This window comes from Rhopalosiphum padi, chromosome 2 (genome assembly GCF_020882245.1).
Source record: "Rhopalosiphum padi isolate XX-2018 chromosome 2, ASM2088224v1, whole genome shotgun sequence".
Classification (NCBI taxonomy): Eukaryota; Metazoa; Arthropoda; class Insecta; order Hemiptera; family Aphididae; genus Rhopalosiphum; species Rhopalosiphum padi.
Window position 1 is genome coordinate 9,955,056 of NC_083598.1, and position 20,132 is coordinate 9,975,187.

At 27.3% G+C, this 20,132-nt stretch overlaps 1 protein-coding gene across 1 annotated transcript; it reads left to right on the forward strand.

Annotated features, from left to right (window-relative positions):
* The first annotated feature begins 17,120 nt into the window (after positions 1–17,120).
* Positions 17,121–18,491, forward strand: LOC132923084 (uncharacterized). Its single transcript, XM_060986893.1, has one exon. It carries the CDS (start codon positions 17,121–17,123, stop codon positions 18,489–18,491), a length of 1,371 nt encoding a protein of 456 aa, XP_060842876.1.
* Positions 18,492–20,132: the final 1,641 nt, after the last annotated feature.

The following is a 20,132-nucleotide window of genomic DNA, read 5'->3' on the forward strand; positions in this document are numbered from 1 at the left end:
AAAACTAAATAGGCTATAACAAAAACTGTTTTTGTGTAATTATTTTTGTTAGCTTTTTCCGATTATTTTGAAAATAGTGAAATTTTTCTACATTGACTATATATGTAGTATACTAAACCTAATCTTTTACTACAAACTATGCTCAATTTTTTATATAATACATTTTAACTGCTTCTAAAAGTACCTCCGAAGAATCATATATTAACATATTATAACACATTATAATCAATATGATAAATATTTGTTACAAATCGTATACACAGCCGATCATATAAAATATAAAAATAATGTTGACATGTACCCAGCATATCGGCTCGTATAACTAACATAATATAGTTGCATTTGCAATGTAACACTTTTTACGAAAAATTCTTTCCCTACTAAAAAGCTTTTAACAATGTAAATCGCAAAACTACGATTTTACAATATGTACATCCAGTATAACTTTTTACTCAATTAAGAAAGAGATTGTTAATCTAATGATTTTTTTTTTTAATTACGACAATACAAGCATATTTATGTTGTGATACTTAAAATATAAAATTGCGATATTAATTCAAAATTCAACCCAACAATTTCGGTCAAATAAATTAATAAAAATATGTTTATATTTATTTTACAAATCTGCAAAGAATGAAATACATGGTCGTACTAATAATATCAATAGCCTTGTATTATTTTAATATATAAATTATATTATTATATTAATGTTGTATTCTTTTTTTATTATGATCAATAATTTTAGTTTGCTATTGTCGTGGATTTGAAAGGGAAAAACTGTATGTCATACGCCAATAAAAGAAGATTTTTAAAATAATAACGCTTATTCAATATACTTTAGTATTCCAAATAATAATAATTCAAATCATTTATATTGTTTATTTAACTTTAATACAAAGAATTCGTTAAATGTATCTTTATATTTTTTTTTTTTTAATGATTATTGTTTGGGTTAAATTGACTTCCTGGCCTACTATTATCTGAACTCAATGTTTTTTTTTATTATTTTAGTAATATTGTGCGTGTATGAACAGTTTAACAATATAATCATCATTGTTTGTTATATTGCGTTATCGTCGTTATCGATATTTATCTTTAATCGTTAGTGGTTGTATATTATATTTAGAAAATAATGTATATAATTTTGAACAATACTGCTTTATAAGTACATAACTATATATGATTATAATATACTCAGTTGTGTGTATAAATATTGAATAGCCACGCTTTATACTATAATCATAAAAAAAAAATCTGGCAAAGAGCGAAAATAAATCCCATACGTATATTTAAATAATTTAATTTTTAAATATTTCAAAATAATCATGCCTACAAATTGGCAAAAAATAAGTACTCGAAAACTAAATAAATATGCACATTTATGCATAAATGAATTTATTTCATTATTCGTTAACTCGGGTCAGATCCCAGGTAATGTAAATAAAACTGCTTTTAACTTCTGAACGACTGAACTTACCGATGAATGTATTGATTTTACAATATTTTATTTTCTGTCTATCTTCACCTTTACGGGTATCAAAAATGCTTTAATTTTCAACTCTGGGAGTAGTTTTTGGTAAATAATTTGTACTAGTTGGTTTATTAGAAAAGGATGGGTAAAAAGTAAAAATGTCCAAGTATTTTAAAATATAAAAGAAAAAAAAATATTTGTTGTAACTCAAAAATCCATGACCGTAGATCATACTAACAAATGTTTATAATAGTATACTCTACAGTCTACATAATATGATAAAATGGTCAATATTTATAATCAATAATAAGAAAAAAATAAAAAATAATAATAAAGTGAAACTTACTTTGTTCATGTATGCAATATTGTATTTTTGAAAACAGAATTATTTTTTTAGAATGAGAGGGGGAGGGATGGCGAAGCCCCTACAAATTCGCTCACTTAATATTTTCAATGCATACGTTAAGTTGAAACCCATACTACGCCACTGTAATTCATAAATATGATTCTTATTGAAAACAAGTCACAAACAATGTTTCGTTGATCAAGAAATAAAAATAAAATACAACACAATACCTACACAAAATATTATATTATTATTATAATATTATAATATTCCTGTCAAAAACTCAATGAAATTTATTGGTCAATCATTTGTTGACTATTTAGGGCATACGTGTTTTAATTTTATGCTATATGAGGTTAATATATTATTACATAGATACACTTAAATACTGAATAATATGAAAATAATAACTTGTTTTGTTTCTTTTTCTTTCTTTTATTAAAATTCTTGTTTTTAAATCGAAAAAAATTGTAAAAATTCAAATTTTTCATTTGTTAGTATAAATTTGTTATACTTTCTAGTCTCTGTCTCTAACACAAGCTACACTTAAAAATAATTGATAATCATAATATTTTAATTATTAAATTTTATACTATAATATAATATTTTGATTTATTAATAAAAAAAATTATTGAGCTTTGAGAACGAATTTTTTAATCATGTATTAGTATTTACAAAATATATTTTAAAATTCAATTACAGATTTTTCAAAGTTCTTCTTTATTCTGTAAATTATGAATCTTTTTAAATACACATCATGTTCACATTTATTGATTGTTTGATATATTATTTGTTAACAGATCGTGCGATATGAAAATTAAAAATTAAAAAAAAACTATTACAAATTACATAATCTAGTTTATAAAATGTTAGCCTGTTTTTTGCTCAAAATACATTTTTGGGGGAAAAACTCACGGCTCATATTATACGAGTAATAGATGTCGTTTAATGATCTAATTTTATTCTTTATTTTATTTTGTTACGTAGAAAGAGGATTTTCTTTAGCGCATTAGATTTTAATTTTTGATTAGGTACATTTCTTAAAACAAAAATATATTTTTTTTTTAAAAACTAGTTGAAAATTGTAAAAATCGTATTATATAGTTCAGAAAAAGAATTTTGATGTTCCTTTCCAAAAAATTAAAAATAATCAGAATCGGATAATTCTACTAGGCGTGAGAATTGATTCTGTAAGGCATGTTTTTGAGCAAAAAAACAGGTTACGTGCGAAAATTAATTTTGTTTTAATTACAAATTTGCAATATTAACTCATGTACAAATAATATGCCACTCATTTGTAATTTATTTGTATAAAAGATTTGGTAAATATTTGTTATTATGACAATATTAAATTATAATAGACTGGATCAATTGAGTATGTTGGATAGTGAACCATGTCGAATGATTTGATTCAGCTGATATTGTGATAAACTAGTCGAATGATTTGATTTAAGTAATTTAAACGAACAGAAATGCCTATTTTTAAACTCATTTTTTACCACCAAAACACAATGTGTTTACTGACTGATAACGATTATAATAATATTAATAACACCGTTAATACGGATAAAATAAAATGAGTATAATTATTATTATTAAAAACTATTATACATTTAAAGTATCGATATGCAAGTTATTTTTATAAATATTATAATTTTCAATTTATAAATAATGCTTATAGTACTTATTACATTGTATTTCAATTTGTTTTTTATAATGCAATTTTGATGATAATCGATAAATTCAACATAGACCCTACAAACATGGATATTATATAATCATATATATTTGGAGATTTGAAAATACACAATAAAAAGGATTATTTAGTAACTGAAGAGAATGTACCTAAAAATATTTGATAAAATTTATTCGTCGTTTCGTTACGTAATTTTACTTAAACCGCAGGGGGCGTAGGTACTAAATAATTTAAAAAAAAGTTAAATGGAATCTATGCACGTATGTTAAAACATAATGTCTACGACAATATCCATATCAATTATATGTATGTTATGTTATAATTTTATTTAACTTTTACGAGTATTACGCCGCATACTCTTAGAACGGTAATTTAAGCCACGTGCAGTTAAACACAAACGTCAAACACCCCGGGGATACTGTAGAAATGCGTCGTTTTTGGTACGAATAAAAATAAATAATGATAATTAAGAAAAACAAGACGTGTACGATGTATTACGTTTCTATAAACATTATAATCATTAGTAAATAATAAATATACGTCTTACACGTTTTATATTTAATTTTCAGTATATTTATTCAATCCAATAAATTATAACGTGTATATTATATTTCGGTCAACGTAACGCATTCGGGACGAATCATTCTGGGTTATGTGTATTGGGTACACACACGTGTTGTAAATGGGAAATTGAGTTTAAAAATGCTTGCGAGCTGCGGTGAGCGGGTGCCGGGGAATCTAAGTGTTTCGTCGCACTCGTAAAATGAGTTATTTTACAAAAGACGTCATGAGATTTAAATGGTTTTTCGTGTGACGTAAATATACCGATATACGTCGGTAATCCAATACTTATAAGTTATAACACTTACGAAATATTCATCACACACAAAAGCGTATACGGTAACGTACCGCTGACGTGGGATTTACCACAACGAATATTATAGTGTATTCCGCGTCTGTCAGATGATGACGAGAAGAAATAATGATGATAGAATATAGATAGAGATGTTTTTTTACGGTGATGCAAGTGCCATCGCACCGTCTGTAGGACTTTCGCGCTACCATACAGGGTGATTCACCAAACATGCTCCAACAGTCACACCCTCTTTTTGTTTACATTTTGTAGTCAAACAAATTTCTATTTTTCAAATGAGTTCCTCCTTTTTAACTGTAACTTACTTAGTAGATAATTTACGTATCAGAATCATAATTTGTACAGTATTTTATTTTTGGTATATATGAAGATATTTTGACAATTTTCCGTTTAAATGATATTAGTTACTCAGTGCAGATATAAGGTATTTTATAATCATAGGTAAGATTTAACAATATTTTTTGGTGTGATGAAATCATCGTTTCTTCTGAGTTTCTGACTATAGATTGAAAATTTAATAAAGTGTTGGAAAATTAGTGTGTGGAATTTCACTTAAGTTTTTGTTAGACAAAATTAAATTGTACGCCAAACCCATTTTCACTTTGATTGATTTGGGTTAATTTAAAACTAAATCTCTGAATGCAGAATCAGATAAGTACACGTATAAAAACAGTTTTTTTATTATTATTATATTTATTAGTTTATTACTTTAATAATTTATAAAACCTATGATTTCTAATCTCTAATAATACTTTAATAATAATTTGAATATTTTAAAATCAACAAACACGCATTTAAATATATACTTTTATATTTGCATACGAATAAGAAAGATATTTTATGACGGTTTTAGTGAATTCACTTCTAAGATTTACTAGCTACAAGTAGGCTATTACATTTTTAATAAAAAAAAAATTCCTAGGAGATTCTCAGTTCAAGAGATAAAAAAAAAAATAACGGACAGAGCTCGATTTTTGCTGTTTTTACTTTGTTGCCGATCAAAGATCGTAATTTCTCAGTAAAACTCGCCCCGTGAGACCACCGGGAAAAGAAGTTTTTGCAAGTCGTATCTTTTTTTAGAAAATAACGACAGTCACGACGCTGCAGTGGCGTTGGTTAAGTTTTTATTCCGAACTGAACCACCGAAAAATCGTACGACATTTGTACATTTTAACCTTCTCTCCTCGGTCCAACACCCTTGCCAGCCACCATCGGCCACATTCCAAAGTGTTCACCACGTAAATATCTATCATTCGAAAATCTCCAACCGCGACGAATACTTTTTTTTCACTTAGGGCCCTTAGCGCATTTTGGATGGTCTCCGTTTCCCTTTACATCGCATGCGATTTTTATCATAATAATATAAAAGCACGTTCGACGGGTGGAACCATAATCACTGTGAAGTTAATTGTGGCATTACTTTTCCGAAATTTTTCCTGTGACGATAAATCCCCCGGTGTCTTTTCAAAGCTTTTAAACTCGAAAACAGAAAAATAAACGAAATCGTGAATGTATTTATAATAATAATAATAATAATTATAATAATAAATATTCAATGCAACATATCATAATATAATACCTCATCGATAAAAATGTTATTGTATATTTGTATGTACCTCGAGTGTCCTCGACCACTGACCAATACATAATATTATACCGTTAATTGTAATTTGTCAAATGATTTCGATGTACGTAATAATATGTTATAAATAAACGTTTTCTACGTTTTTTTATCTACACAAAATGTATAAATATATATGTAGATATTATGAAGATAACACGTAAGTTGTAAGTATAAAACTAATAATAGTATTATGTGAGTTGTGAGTAACTACGAGTATAGCACGCAGAACAAACATATACTTGTTTTAAGCTTGAAAATTATTCAGCACACCACTATCCACTTTAATATCTTAAAATATTTGTTATCGTATAATTTTTTTTAGATAATAATAGGGAAAAAACTAGTAAGAATAGCATTAATACTGGTGCAAAATTTCCCGCTATTATTTTCGATTAAGAAACGATCAAAAGCAAACCGTTATGGTGATATCATAAACCAAGATCGAGATCGAGTGTGTAATAATAATTTAAATGGAATGGTAAATGTTATAGGTTTCTCTATGTAATGAAAAATGAATGATTTGCATTTCGATTTCACTAAATTTGAATAGCATGTGATGGTCATGAGTAAGGGCGGAGGTATACTTGCTCAACTCAGCCGAGCCATAGCGTTTTTCGCAAACATTTTAAGATTTAATTTAACCGGAAATGTAATATTATGCACTATGCACTGTGTACGTACGTATTATTTGTTTAAAACAAGGTTAATTTAATATCAACTTATTCAATAGATGTTTTCGTCATCTTCTAATAATAGTTTATGGTTTTCATTTATTTGTATTCGATTCGATTACGTTTATTTACGTATAAAACCGTACAACTTTAAAACCTATTATATCTGTTTCATAATATTATCTATTCTTTGTTGAAAATCTTATAAATATAATGTCAATATACGATATTATACACTATCAAAATTCGAAATACATTATTACTGAGTAATACTAACTGTCAAATAAAAAACCATTTTAATGATATAAATAATAATAATAATAAAAATATAAAACCGAGTTTATCGTAAAAGCGCAGTGAGTACGACCACTATAATACGATCACTCCGAATGAAACTTGCCTTCGTCGTTATATTCAAACTATATAAATAATGATATAAATACGATTATAATATCGAGTCTTGAAAGTTAAAATGATGATATAGAACGAATATTTTTAAGAAATCACATTTCTACGTGTACGACGTGTGTTACTGTGACAAAGTGAGTACTTGAAATTAATGTAGTCTTAAGCTTGTGAATAGTGACGAGCAGGATGAATGATGTATTGGATGAAGATTATTATGATTTATGACTAATACGAATGTAGAAAACATTAACTAACATTCGTTTTTTAGTGCCCTGAAATCAAATTTAGTCAGGATTTGAGAATGTTTGGTAAAATATGTCATTACTTATTGGTAATAGTTTAGGAAGGATAGAAAGAACTAATAAGAACTAAATTAACTAAAAATAAATATTTTAGCTAAATTAAACAAAAGTAACATACAATTGTTGTGTAATAAACTTAAATAATAATAATAATATACTTTGCTTAACCTGAAAACGATGGAAGAAGCCGTCAGGTTGTGATTATAATGTATAAGGTTAGGTTTTAGAGAATTGAATTAAAAAATATAAAATAATAATATGTTGAATATTTATATTATGATATAGCTTCTGCAGTTAGTGTTTGGTTAGTATTTACTATTTTATATTTAGTATTTAAAGTTTTTAATTTTAGCACATATCGTTTTTAAAACTGTACCTCCGGTGATACTATACAGACCACGAGATGGTACAGGAAATAAATTAAAATACAGGTGCATTAGAAATAATTATAATATATTGATGACATCATTCTGAGTATTTGTGTTAGTGAATAACAATATAGGTTTAATCCACATAAATCATTATAAGTTGTGTGCAAAAAAAAAAATCAAAAACTCTGGTCTATTCACAACAATTTTACACTATAATAATATTTATGTTAATAATAAGAAATAAGAAGTAAAACAATAATAATAATATGCTGAATAATATATTTTATAAAATATTAAATCAAAAATCAAAAATTTACAAAATTTGATTGAAACTTTATAAAATAATAATTATTATTACATTATAGTATAATTTATTATTTAAATACTTTAATTTTTACTGACAAATTAACTTAATATTTTCAAACAGTATACCTATTGAAATACCATTATTATTTATTATCATTATTTTCACAACCGACCAAATTTAAAAGTGAACAAATTAACAAAATAATTACAAAATGTTAGTATTTCCCTATTTGTTAACTACGCATTTAAAAAAAAAAAGTACTCAATAGACATGAAAAATTATGCACTTCTGCTAAATGATAAAATGCAAAAATAAGCGTGGTTCGTGAGATTAAATTACTCATAAAAACAGAATGGCACAATAAATTAAATTATTAGAAAAAAATGTAAAATCCTATTCACTGTAATATTGTTATAATACTATAAAATATAGTTATTTTCTGCGATCGTTATAAAAAATATACATTATAGCCTATTGGTATAATATATAATATACAAGACGATCTCGGATAACTTTACAACAAAGAGCGATTGGGTATGGATAAATAGATAAAAAAATAATTTTGTTTTGGTGCGAACATTAAAATATCATCCTATAGAGTATAGACTGTACTATTAATAGTTCAGTGTATACACACGGCACCAGTTACATTTATGAAATATAACTGTCAAGTGTCGACAATCAACTAAAACGTAGAAAATAACGGTGCGGCATACAGTATAATATTTTATGTTTTGTGCTGTTTTCGATAATAATCGAAGGAGGGTTATGTTTGTTTTCAATTTGGTAGCGTCACGTCATAGCATAGAAAAAACGATGTCGGGGTTACTACGTTTATTATGAACAAACTGCGTTATATAATATATATCTAATATTATAACGTACTGTGTATTATTTTATACTCAAAAAGCTCTTGTAAATTAAGCGTTCTGTTTGAAAATGTATCAATTTTAAAATGTCAATTAATGCTCCGAATTTTTTTTTTTTTTTTGGACTTATATGATTGAGTTTAAATTGTTTATTTGAATAACTCCAAGAATAAGCCATATACAGGTTAGAACGTATTATACATTAATACCAAACTTATTATTATGAACTTAAAAAAAATATTTTTTAAACGTAAAAATTGAATATCCGTAATACCGATCACGTCTGTTTCTCGATCTGAAATAGATTGAAATAAATTCAATTACATTTTAAAACAACTATAAAACAGAAAAGTGTCGTTCCTTAACAGCCTATTTGCGTTGATAAATTGTATAAAATGAGTCGAAATGCAATTTATCTTTTTTAAACGAACTAGACATTTTAGTGAAAGAGTCAACTTCGAATGAGATGGGTCTTTGCAGTAACTGCACAACAGACGGAACAGCAACAAGTTTTTCTTGTGTTGTCACGTAAAATGGTTTAATATAAAGTGTAAACGTGACGGCGGTTTTGACAGGAAAATGGTTATTTCCGATTTTTTTATTACACGTCAAACTGTATATTAATTTTCCAATTTTTTTCTCGACCTATACTTTATTTACTCAGCATTGAGCATTGTATCAATTTTTTTCAAAACGCCATAAAAGAGTTCTAACTTATAACTTTATAAGTAATAATTCAGTTTTCAGTGGCCACATGAAGACTAAAAGAATTTTGCACTTAGTACCGACTAACCGTCTACGTTAAATCATGTATTATTTTTTCATTTACATTGTATAGATATTTTAATTATAACGAATATTTAAATTGTATATAGTACCTATTTAATTAAATATTACAGAGGCGTGTATATTATTTAACCAAACTTTAATAATTGATAAGTAATTATTTATTGGTAATTAATACTCAAGGTAAAAATGAAAAAATATACTTTTTTGTATCTATTAAGTAAATCAATAGACGATTAACAAATAAACATTTTTTTTTTAATAATTTAAAAACTAACTAAAAAAATGAAAAATTAATATTTTAAACCATATTTTTATTTAAAATGTAAATAAAACAACAAACATACTGAGTTGAAAACCTACACAGTAAGCTATAATCGGTATAGGTTATACAATAATTAATTATAATACGAGTATTCTATCATTTTTTAAGTTTCTCAATACGAATTTATTTCATTTCATTTCTGAATAAAATCAGTAGGTAGTCACCCTATTTCGCCGTGTATAAGTGTATGACATAGTAATATAGTATCATAATGTTTTACTATCTATGAGACTATGAATTGTATAATACTATAATACAAATATTCGTTATCAATTGGTAAGGTGATCATAAACACTGAATTAAATAGTACCTAAATAAAAAATAAAAATAGTATAGAATAACAGAATAAATAAAATCTATTCTCTAGTAGAACTTTAAAGTAATAGATACATTTGAATATTTGATACGTTGGACTCCCGCGATGAGGAATGAATATACGTGGTTACTGGTTATTTTTTCTCACGGAAATTAAAAAAAAAAAATGATGTAATAAATAATTAACGAAAAAAGCTACAAACTACAAGTATATAATGTTTTACATTAAATGTAAGGACTGAAAAGTTACACAGCTGTTACGTGACCATATTTAAAAAGGTAGAAAGTTGTTAAAAAAAAATAATAAAAATAGTGAACATTTTAATCGCTTTTTTTTTACTTTTAAACACTGTACTCAAGAAAATAATGTTTCGTGCTTTTCTTAGAAATTTGAATTCAATCCTAAGAAACTGAATACAAGACAAGACACGCAAAATGTGCGTTATTTTATTTTTAACGATTCTTTTAAACAGTGCTATGCCATTAATATACTCATAATAATTCGATATTCGTTTCGTTTGTGTACACAAAATATCACAGCGTGCAAAACAAAACGACTATAATAAAAAGGTTATAGATGAAGATAGTAACTAGCACGGCCTTAGGGCTTAGACTAGTAAGAATAATTTTATTTTTAACTCATTGTTTTAGTCATTATTTTGAGTTTGATTAGTCTGTCGATCACTCACAGGCTGGTCGACAAACCTTCTAGCCTGCTAATATTAACAGCATTGACGATGACGTCCGTAATATTCTAAATAAAAAAACCCGATAAGAAAAATTAATAATTTATTATTTATATTCACAAATGACCATAACGGAACGCGTCAGATAAAATAAAGTAATTTGGTGGAAGCACGGGTTCACCAACCGACTAGATGCTATTAATAAAAATACAATATTTTTTATTAATACAAACCACTAGCATCGGAGCAACTAGGGGCTTAACCCTTAACCCATCAATATACGTAGTTAGCCCCCTTCTTCAGCATTTAAACTAAGTTCATGCAAAAAACAAAATTATCATGCGTTCAATGACTTCGATGTATTATTATATTATAATACATTAATAAATATAATGTATAATATAATAATATTTTTTGATGTATTTGGTTTTTGGTTATTTCAGATAATCAATAATAGAAAATGTATAATTTTTTTTAAAAATTATTTATCAATGACGAAGTAAGATCTTTTGATTATATGGCTTATTTCAAACTTTGATATTCTAGGATTCTAGCCCCTGTAACTACTAAGTCCAAGTTACGCCAATGCCCACGCGTTTTCTACAATGAAAAAAGTGATCCTAAATATCATAATATTCTCTTTGAAGTATTAATAATAAGCAGCAACGAACTTCGCACTGTGGGTGTACATTGCGTACGTTTCATCAAGAGACCCGCGGAAACTTTCTTGATTTTTGGGTCTGTGATGGATTACTTTTATTTCAGTTTTATGGATTAAAATAATATGAAATTGTGCATTGTACATAAAAAAGTAGAATATTAATTTCATGAAATATGTATTATTTATATAACATAAATATTCTATATTTTATATCTAATTTTAGTTGAAATAATATTTAGAATTTTTATTTTCTATTAGTCTTCGCCCTTCGGATATAATTATTTATAATAACTAATAGTAAACTGTCAAGTCTTTGTACTTATTCAACTTATTCAAAGTTACCTATGATATTAATGGTAGTGTGTATTCATAAGTTCATAAGAAGAATTAAATAGTAATATGAATAATAATATGATGTATGTCGATTTATCGTTTTATCTTTTAAAAATAGGTACAAGCTAACAAGCCACAAGGTAAAAATTGCTGGGAGAATAATTATTGCTATTAATCATACTTCATCGTGTACAAAAATGAGGGAAAGGGCTCTTAGCATATAATATTATTGTGTTAAATTTATTATATTTTTTATTTTTTATTATTATGATAACAATTTCCTCGGCAACTGGGGCCATTGGCTACAAGAAATTTAATTTACATTGGGAGGAAGATTCTTACATTAGGTATTAATACATTACAAGAGGATACATTGTAAATTTTTGGTATCGGTATATTTCTAAATTTTCATATGTAGTTCTGTATCCTTTGGGAATTTAAATTAGTTAATGACTATTAATACTTATGGCTGATACTCTGATCGTTATATTATAAATTGTACCTATAACACAGCATTATTTATTTGTTGTTTATATTTTAGAATTTTTCATATTTAACTAATTTAACCATGCCATTATTTGTTCGATTAATGAAAATTAATGTACCTAATATAAAATATTATACCTATTAGTTTTGAAATTTTTGTAAACGATTTAGTAATTATAAAATTAGGAAAACACATTAAACGATTATTATTAATTGATAATTTTATTTTTATAATAACTTATCTTTTTAAATGTGAATGTGCTCAATGTAATAATGTATAATAATATGTTATATGTATACATTATATTATATACTATTAGTACATACTATTATTTATAATAATACACAACTCGCAAATACGCACTCACCGCGATTAAAGATATTATAATATCTTTAATCGCGGCACTCACTGTCTGCCTACTTATTAATCGGACTTTATACTTAAACGTATGGTCTAAAAATGCTTTTTTTAAACAATACACGCGTTGTGATTTTAATACTTATACATTAAACATTTTACACAAGATTTCATAAATCTTCCATATCAAACATTTTTTTATTCAAATTACGTAAACATTGGAAAATTTAACAATATTTTCTGTCGATGCACCTATGCACCTACCAGTTATATTATTATTATTTTAGTTTTAATTGTAAAACAAGTAACAACACTGAATATAATAATACAGTATTATATCTACACATTATACAAAAATTGTCTTGCAATACGTTTGAAGTTTATAAATGTATTATTGTTATGAGTTTATGACGTTTAAAACATTAACTAATAACTTTCGTCAAATTAAGCGAAACGAGTGTTTTCTGTAGCCTATATTGTCGACTGTATTTAATTATAATTTGTATTCAATATTATTACCTTTTGTAAAAAAATTGTTTTTAACCCGATTATTATGAAGCGCTCTGTTTGTAATTTGTCAGTAGAATTCATATTTTAGATTAAAATATATTATCGAAGGATTACGTCATTTTTTATATCTATTTAACGTGTAAAAAGGTATATTTGGGGGCGGTCTGTGGGGTCAAATCATAATACTAATGGAGATAAATTGACTTCCTCGCCGCTCTACAAGCCACGCCAATACTTTTAATGGTTATAGTTTGTAAAGTATTCGTCCCGTATTGGATTTGTAGTGCACCCAAATATGTAAAAAAAATATTGATTTTGCTTTACATAATGTAACGAGACACCGAATACAAAAACAATTTTCCATTTTAAAATTAATAATAATTATTATGACATCGAAAAATAAAATCTCAAAAAATAAAATGTGTGGGTGCTATTATTCACATTATACCCAAATCTCCGTTTATAATTTGTGAAAAATTGGATTCATCATCAATATACCTATTGGCAATAGTATAGAGTTTGTAGGATTCAGCTTTAAATTATAACGAAGCTTTGTAAAAAAAAAAGTATAAAGATGTTCTTACAATAAAAGTATAAATAACATTAATTGTTTAAATATTTTGTGTGAATACAATATATTATACGCGTAAGCAGTAACAAAAAAACAAAATAGAGTAGTAAAAAAATAAAAATAAAATATAAAATTACCAATTCCTGCTCCCACTCGTGATCCGATATCTAAACAAGAATCCGACAATAAATCGTGTTGTTAGAACAAAAAAAAGTTATTTTTTTTTCTCGACGTCGTTGAATAATAAACGTATTGTGAATTGTGATATTATAATTTATACCATCGATATATTATGAGTATTATTTTAGACTCCTACAGGCCACAGTTTCATTGCAGATACTGTATAGTGTACAATAAATAATAATTATTATTTATAGTTAAAATCACAGATAAGGAATAAATCGTGTGAAAATAATTAATATCATTTTATATTTAAAATATAATATTGTAACCCATTCTTTAAATGTTAATAATAACACATTCTTATTTTTCGTAAAGATTATAATTTGTAACAAGTTATTATTGTTGGTTTATCATATTGATATAATAAAAATATAACTTTCCGATTTATGTGACATTAGTATGTATAACATGATTGTCTTAATATAAATTGTGTTTCATAATTTTTATTTGAAATGAACAATGAACACAATGAAATGCTGATACATTAACAAGTTAAAAGCACGATTAGTACGATACAGAAATGAAAATGGTATTTTGTTAAATGTTATTATCTCTGAACGACAAGTTTAATTTGTTTTTCGTCCATAAACTTATCAGTTCTTATTGTATATTTTTAAATTAACTGTTGTTATTAAGTTGATATAAATAGCTAAATAAAAGGCTACGATACATCATACTTTTTAGCCTTCGTCGGGGATTTCCAGGCAGTGTTAAGATGGAAAGATAATTTACGAGGGTTAGGAATAATTTTAAGCCGTCTATGAAAGCAACTATAGTAGTGAGTGATTCTTTTTCAATAATTGTCATAACGACTTAAAATTGTAAAATTATTGAAGTAGATACCTTCTACGTATAAGAGATAAATAATTTTGATTTATATAAAATAAGGAAAAATCCATTTATATAAATAAATATAACAACATATTTTTTATCCGAATTTCACTGCAAAGCGCCTATCTGTTTCAATTACACTTTAATATTTTGTACAACAAAATGTGTCCTGCCTGACACTAAATTTAAAAGTATATATTAATATTATTATACAGCAAATATTAAGTAATAATATAATAATATGTATGTCATATCGTCAGATGTCTAATCTAAAAAGTATCATTTTACATGTTAATTGTTATTAGTTTATTATGACTATAGTGACTTAATTATGACGATAAAAATAAATAATTATAAGTTAAAATTCATAACGTATTATACATTAAACAGTATTCAGTTATGTTAAAACATAGTTTTAATTTATAACTATTGATTTCATAATAATTAATTATAGTATAGGTATAATTACTGAATTATATGTTATTATAAAACTATTTTATTTATATTTATAGATTTAATAGTATTATTAGTAACAACTAACAAGTAAGTTACTTGAAGTAACAATATTAACAACTAACTAACAAAAATATGAAATATTTAAATAAAATTATGACATAGTGTCATAGTTATCGCACTATGGAACAGCTCACAGCTAGGCAATAAAATAATATTTTTTAACGTTGAATACACTTATTTAAGTTATGGAGGAATATAATATTATGTTGGAATATAATTGGTTGGAGTATAAAACTTTAGAAAACATTTTTGTCTGAACGGTATTTATCGAACGTACGCCAGCAGTTTTTATTTCGATGGGCAGGTGTAATACCCCTCCCCCCTCCCCAGAGAAAAATGAATACGATATTTTTACATCTCTTTATTATTTACTCCTATAGCATACTCCCTGAAAATTTACGATACTCCACTGGGATAGAAGTTCTGAAATAAACACTGTACGCCAGTCGTAATAATATTGATGTAAGGGCTGTGCACGTGTCTATTAAATAAAGAATAATACTTAGGCAATATACAATCTCTTCGCCATTGCCCATGTCCTTTGTGGTTTTGTACTTTTGTGTAAGTCGTAAATGATAATATTAGCGTTAGTGCAGTTGTATATGCGGTTACTCTCTAGGCGCCCGCCGTGGGCCTGCAAAAGCCGTTAACCAAAAATAAAAATCGTAATTTTTACAGGAAAAACTTACGCCTCTATTTCATTTATGTATTTTTTTTTTAAAAGAGGATAATTTTCTACAGGGTGGGTTAGACGCAGATTTTTGGTCATATTGCTTAAAACAAAAAACGAGCAAAAAAATTTGTAGAAATTGATATTATTCAAAATCAAATCCAATTCGTTCTGTAAACATTTTTCTCTTTCTAAAAAAATATTGAAATCAGATTATTCTTTGAGGCGCGAGAAGTTTCCCCGTAAAGCGAGTTTTTAAGCAAAAAAAAAAAATACAGTTCACGTGCACTCATTAATGGAAAGAGCGAACAACGGTGCACGAACACGACCAAATAGGTTTGACTTTGATTCGGACAGGGATGATATAATATAAAACGTACAATATCACCTGTGATTGGCTGTGTTGGGGGAAACGACGCTGAAACAATGATTCTTATAATGGAATATTGTGTTTTTTTGTAAGGAATGTTTACGTATATACTTACTATATTATATATATAGGCGTACCCGCAGTCTCTTACGTTATTGTAGACTATAGTACGCGAGGCGAAAAGTGAGCCGCGATCGTCGCGCGCCAAGCGGTCATTTTTTCTGGTTTCAGGGGTTCTACGTTTGTGTGCAATGGAAACAGCTGCCGCGCATTTTAAAAACGGCAGGTGGTAATTTATTGTATAATTCATTGTATTTTGGAGACCAATTTATTTTCCTTTAGCAGTAGGCGCCAGTAGCTGCTGTTGCATACCACAATATTTTGTTAACGTTTGGTTAGTCATTCGACATTCGAGATACGAGTTTACACGTGTTTTTATTCGCTTATTATCTACGTTTGTAATCATATTTCCCGCGTTCTTACGTGGTTGGTTTTTAAAGTGCGCGCTTTTAAAGTTTGAATGTTTGTAATATTTTAATTATTTCTTTAATAATTACTCGTATACAAAAATAGTTTTAAAATGGCATATCAAGACACACATTCTCAAACGAAGAAAGTTATTTTTCATGTTTATAATTATTTCAAAACATTGGCTGGTGACAAAGGTAAGCCAGAAATTAGTAATTTTTTTCGTCAAACTCGTGAAATGACTGCTGAAGCGTGTGGCGTAAGTCTTGCTTGTGTTAAACGAGTTTGTGCTGAAGGGAAAAAATTATCTGTGGGTGAAAATCAACTAGCTGCCGAACCTTCTTCATTTAAGTCTCCAAGGAAAACTTATAAACGTGCCAAACCTATGACCAACTTGGACGATTTTGACAATGAAGTTGTCAGAAGAACAGTTCATAGTTTTTATGATAATGGTCAGTATCCAACTAGTGCAAAAATATTGGGAGCGTTGCATGAAAAAATTAATTATTCGGGTTCACAATGGTCCGTGCGACATATTTTGCGTAGTTTGAATTTCAAATACAAAAAATGTAATGATGGGCGTAAATTTCTAATGGAAAGAAATGATATTGTTTGTTCTCGGGTTAAGTTTTTGAGAAAAATGAACGAGTTTAGACGTAATAACGATACAAGGCCAATTGTTTACTTAGACGAAACATGGGTAAACCAAAATCATACGCGAGGACACATATGGCAAAACTCCGACAACACCGAAGGATTAAAAGTACCTATTGGTAAGGGCGGTCGGCTTATTGTGTGTCATGCTGGGTCACCTTCATTTGGTTTTGTCAAAAATTCAAAACTGGTTTTTCGTTGCAAGTCGGGATCGCAGGCTGACTATCATTCTCAAATGAACGCCACCGTTTTTCAAAAATGGTTTATAGATATGTTGGGCAATTTAGAAGAACCTTGTATAATTGTAATGGACAATGCCACATACCATTCTACCTTAACAGAAGAATATCCTAAGGCAAATACTCGAAAGGCAGATGTACAAAAATGGTTACAAGACAAATCTGTAGACTTTTCTCCAGTAGAGACATTAAGCGAACTACGGGAAAAAGTCAAATTGACGATGCCAAAAGAAAAAAAATATAAATTGGACGAAATTGCACTACAAATGGGCCATGAAGTGGTAAGACTTCCTCCTTACCACTGCCAATATAACCCAATCGAATTAATCTGGGCGCAAGTTAAGGGTAAAGTCGCGGAAAAAAATAACACCTTCAAAATGGCAGATATAGAAGTGTTAGTAAATAGTGCTTTAGATGCAGTCACAACAGAAGATTGGGCAAAATGTGGCGATCACTGCGATAAAATTCAAGAAGACGATTTGGTAAAAGAAGGATTAAGAGATGAAATTTTGGAGCCTATTATAATGACAATTAATCCCGACGACAGTTCTACTGACGAAGACGATGATGAAGACGATATGATTAATTAAAAAAAATGTATTATATGTATTACTTGTGTTATTTGTATTTTATTATGTTTTTTTTTATTATAATTTATTAAAAACATCTACATTACGTCGTTTGAAATTACTTTATAGGCGGGAAAACAGTAGGAATAGGCGGAGTAACCCTGACGAAAAACAGCCGCTTGGCGCGCGACGATCGCGGCTCACTTTTCGCCTCGCGTACTATAATATGATTGTCTTTGCATGTGTGTTCTGTGTTCACTGAACGGGTTTTATGACTTTGAGTAGTAGTCGTACTATACCCGTGTAAGTACATAATCTGAAGAAAAAAATGGGCTTTGACATTAAAAATCAAATTGCATTGAGATTTTATTTTTTGAAGTAGTGGGCGGCGTTGGTTTTGCGTTCAGAAACTAAAAAGCAATGTTACATCCGTAATTTAATAATGCGTAGGTATATAATTCTCGTTAGTATATATAATATAACGGATAGATTCGTATATACATGCATAGAGCTTACGTCTCTACTTCAATACGTTCGTAATAATATTAATTGTATAGCTCTCCGTTTTTCAATCTATATATATATACGAGTTTATAATGTTTATAATTTACATTTTAAATTTATAATAATATTATTAAAGTCATTCGGCAGAACGACGGGAATAAAATATAAATTCGATAAATTTTGTCGGCAAAGTTAATATTGTCATTGTATACGAACAAATATTTTGAGCGGAGAAATCAGTCAACTTATATCAATAAGAATATATTTTCATGGTGTGCTTTTTAAGTTTTTTTTTATATACCTAACTACCTAAGTAGCGATTAAAGTCATTTATTTTAATTTTAGTATTACGGTAAATTAGGTAAACCATCACCAAAGTTGAAAATCGAAACATTTTTACTGCCCAATAGGTGATGACAGACGGAAACACACACATCCACACATATACGACACACACCATTGTAAATACATTTATCGCTCTGTTCAGAGTCCAAAATATCAGTGTATATAGAGATTTGTACGTTTTTTAGCTAAACGATAATACGATATTAATCATAATTTATAAATATGTATTTATTATTCTGGATATATAAGTTTATTTATTTTAGGTACGTACTACGTATAAACAACGTTTAATATGTTTGTTTGTTATAATAGATTGGCGATTGCCCCAGTTAAAACATCATTTTTAATTTAAGTAATCATTTACCAGCGATTATTTGTTGAATATTATAATACCTATATAAGTTTTATAAACTTAAATACCGCTCTGTCTACATAAAATGAAAATTGGTTTAATATTTAATAGACTGGTTAGTTTTGACTGTTTTGAGTGATTATTCGTTACCATTTAAAATCGCGAACACCAATTAAAGATAAAATATTAAAATAAAGATCACTAATTACTACAGTTTCCACGATTATACATTTATACTACTAATTGCTATAATACAGGGATACAATTTTCGTTTACTAATCTGCTGATCTAAACTTAAAATAGGTACTTAAAAACGCAATACACTGTTTGTCTAAAATTTGATTTTTATAGATCAAAATACTCCTAATAATATTCTACTTCTGATTATAAAATAAAAAATTAATGTTATCATTATAAAAATAATAATAAAATGGTAACAACAAATAATAGTAAAAATTATA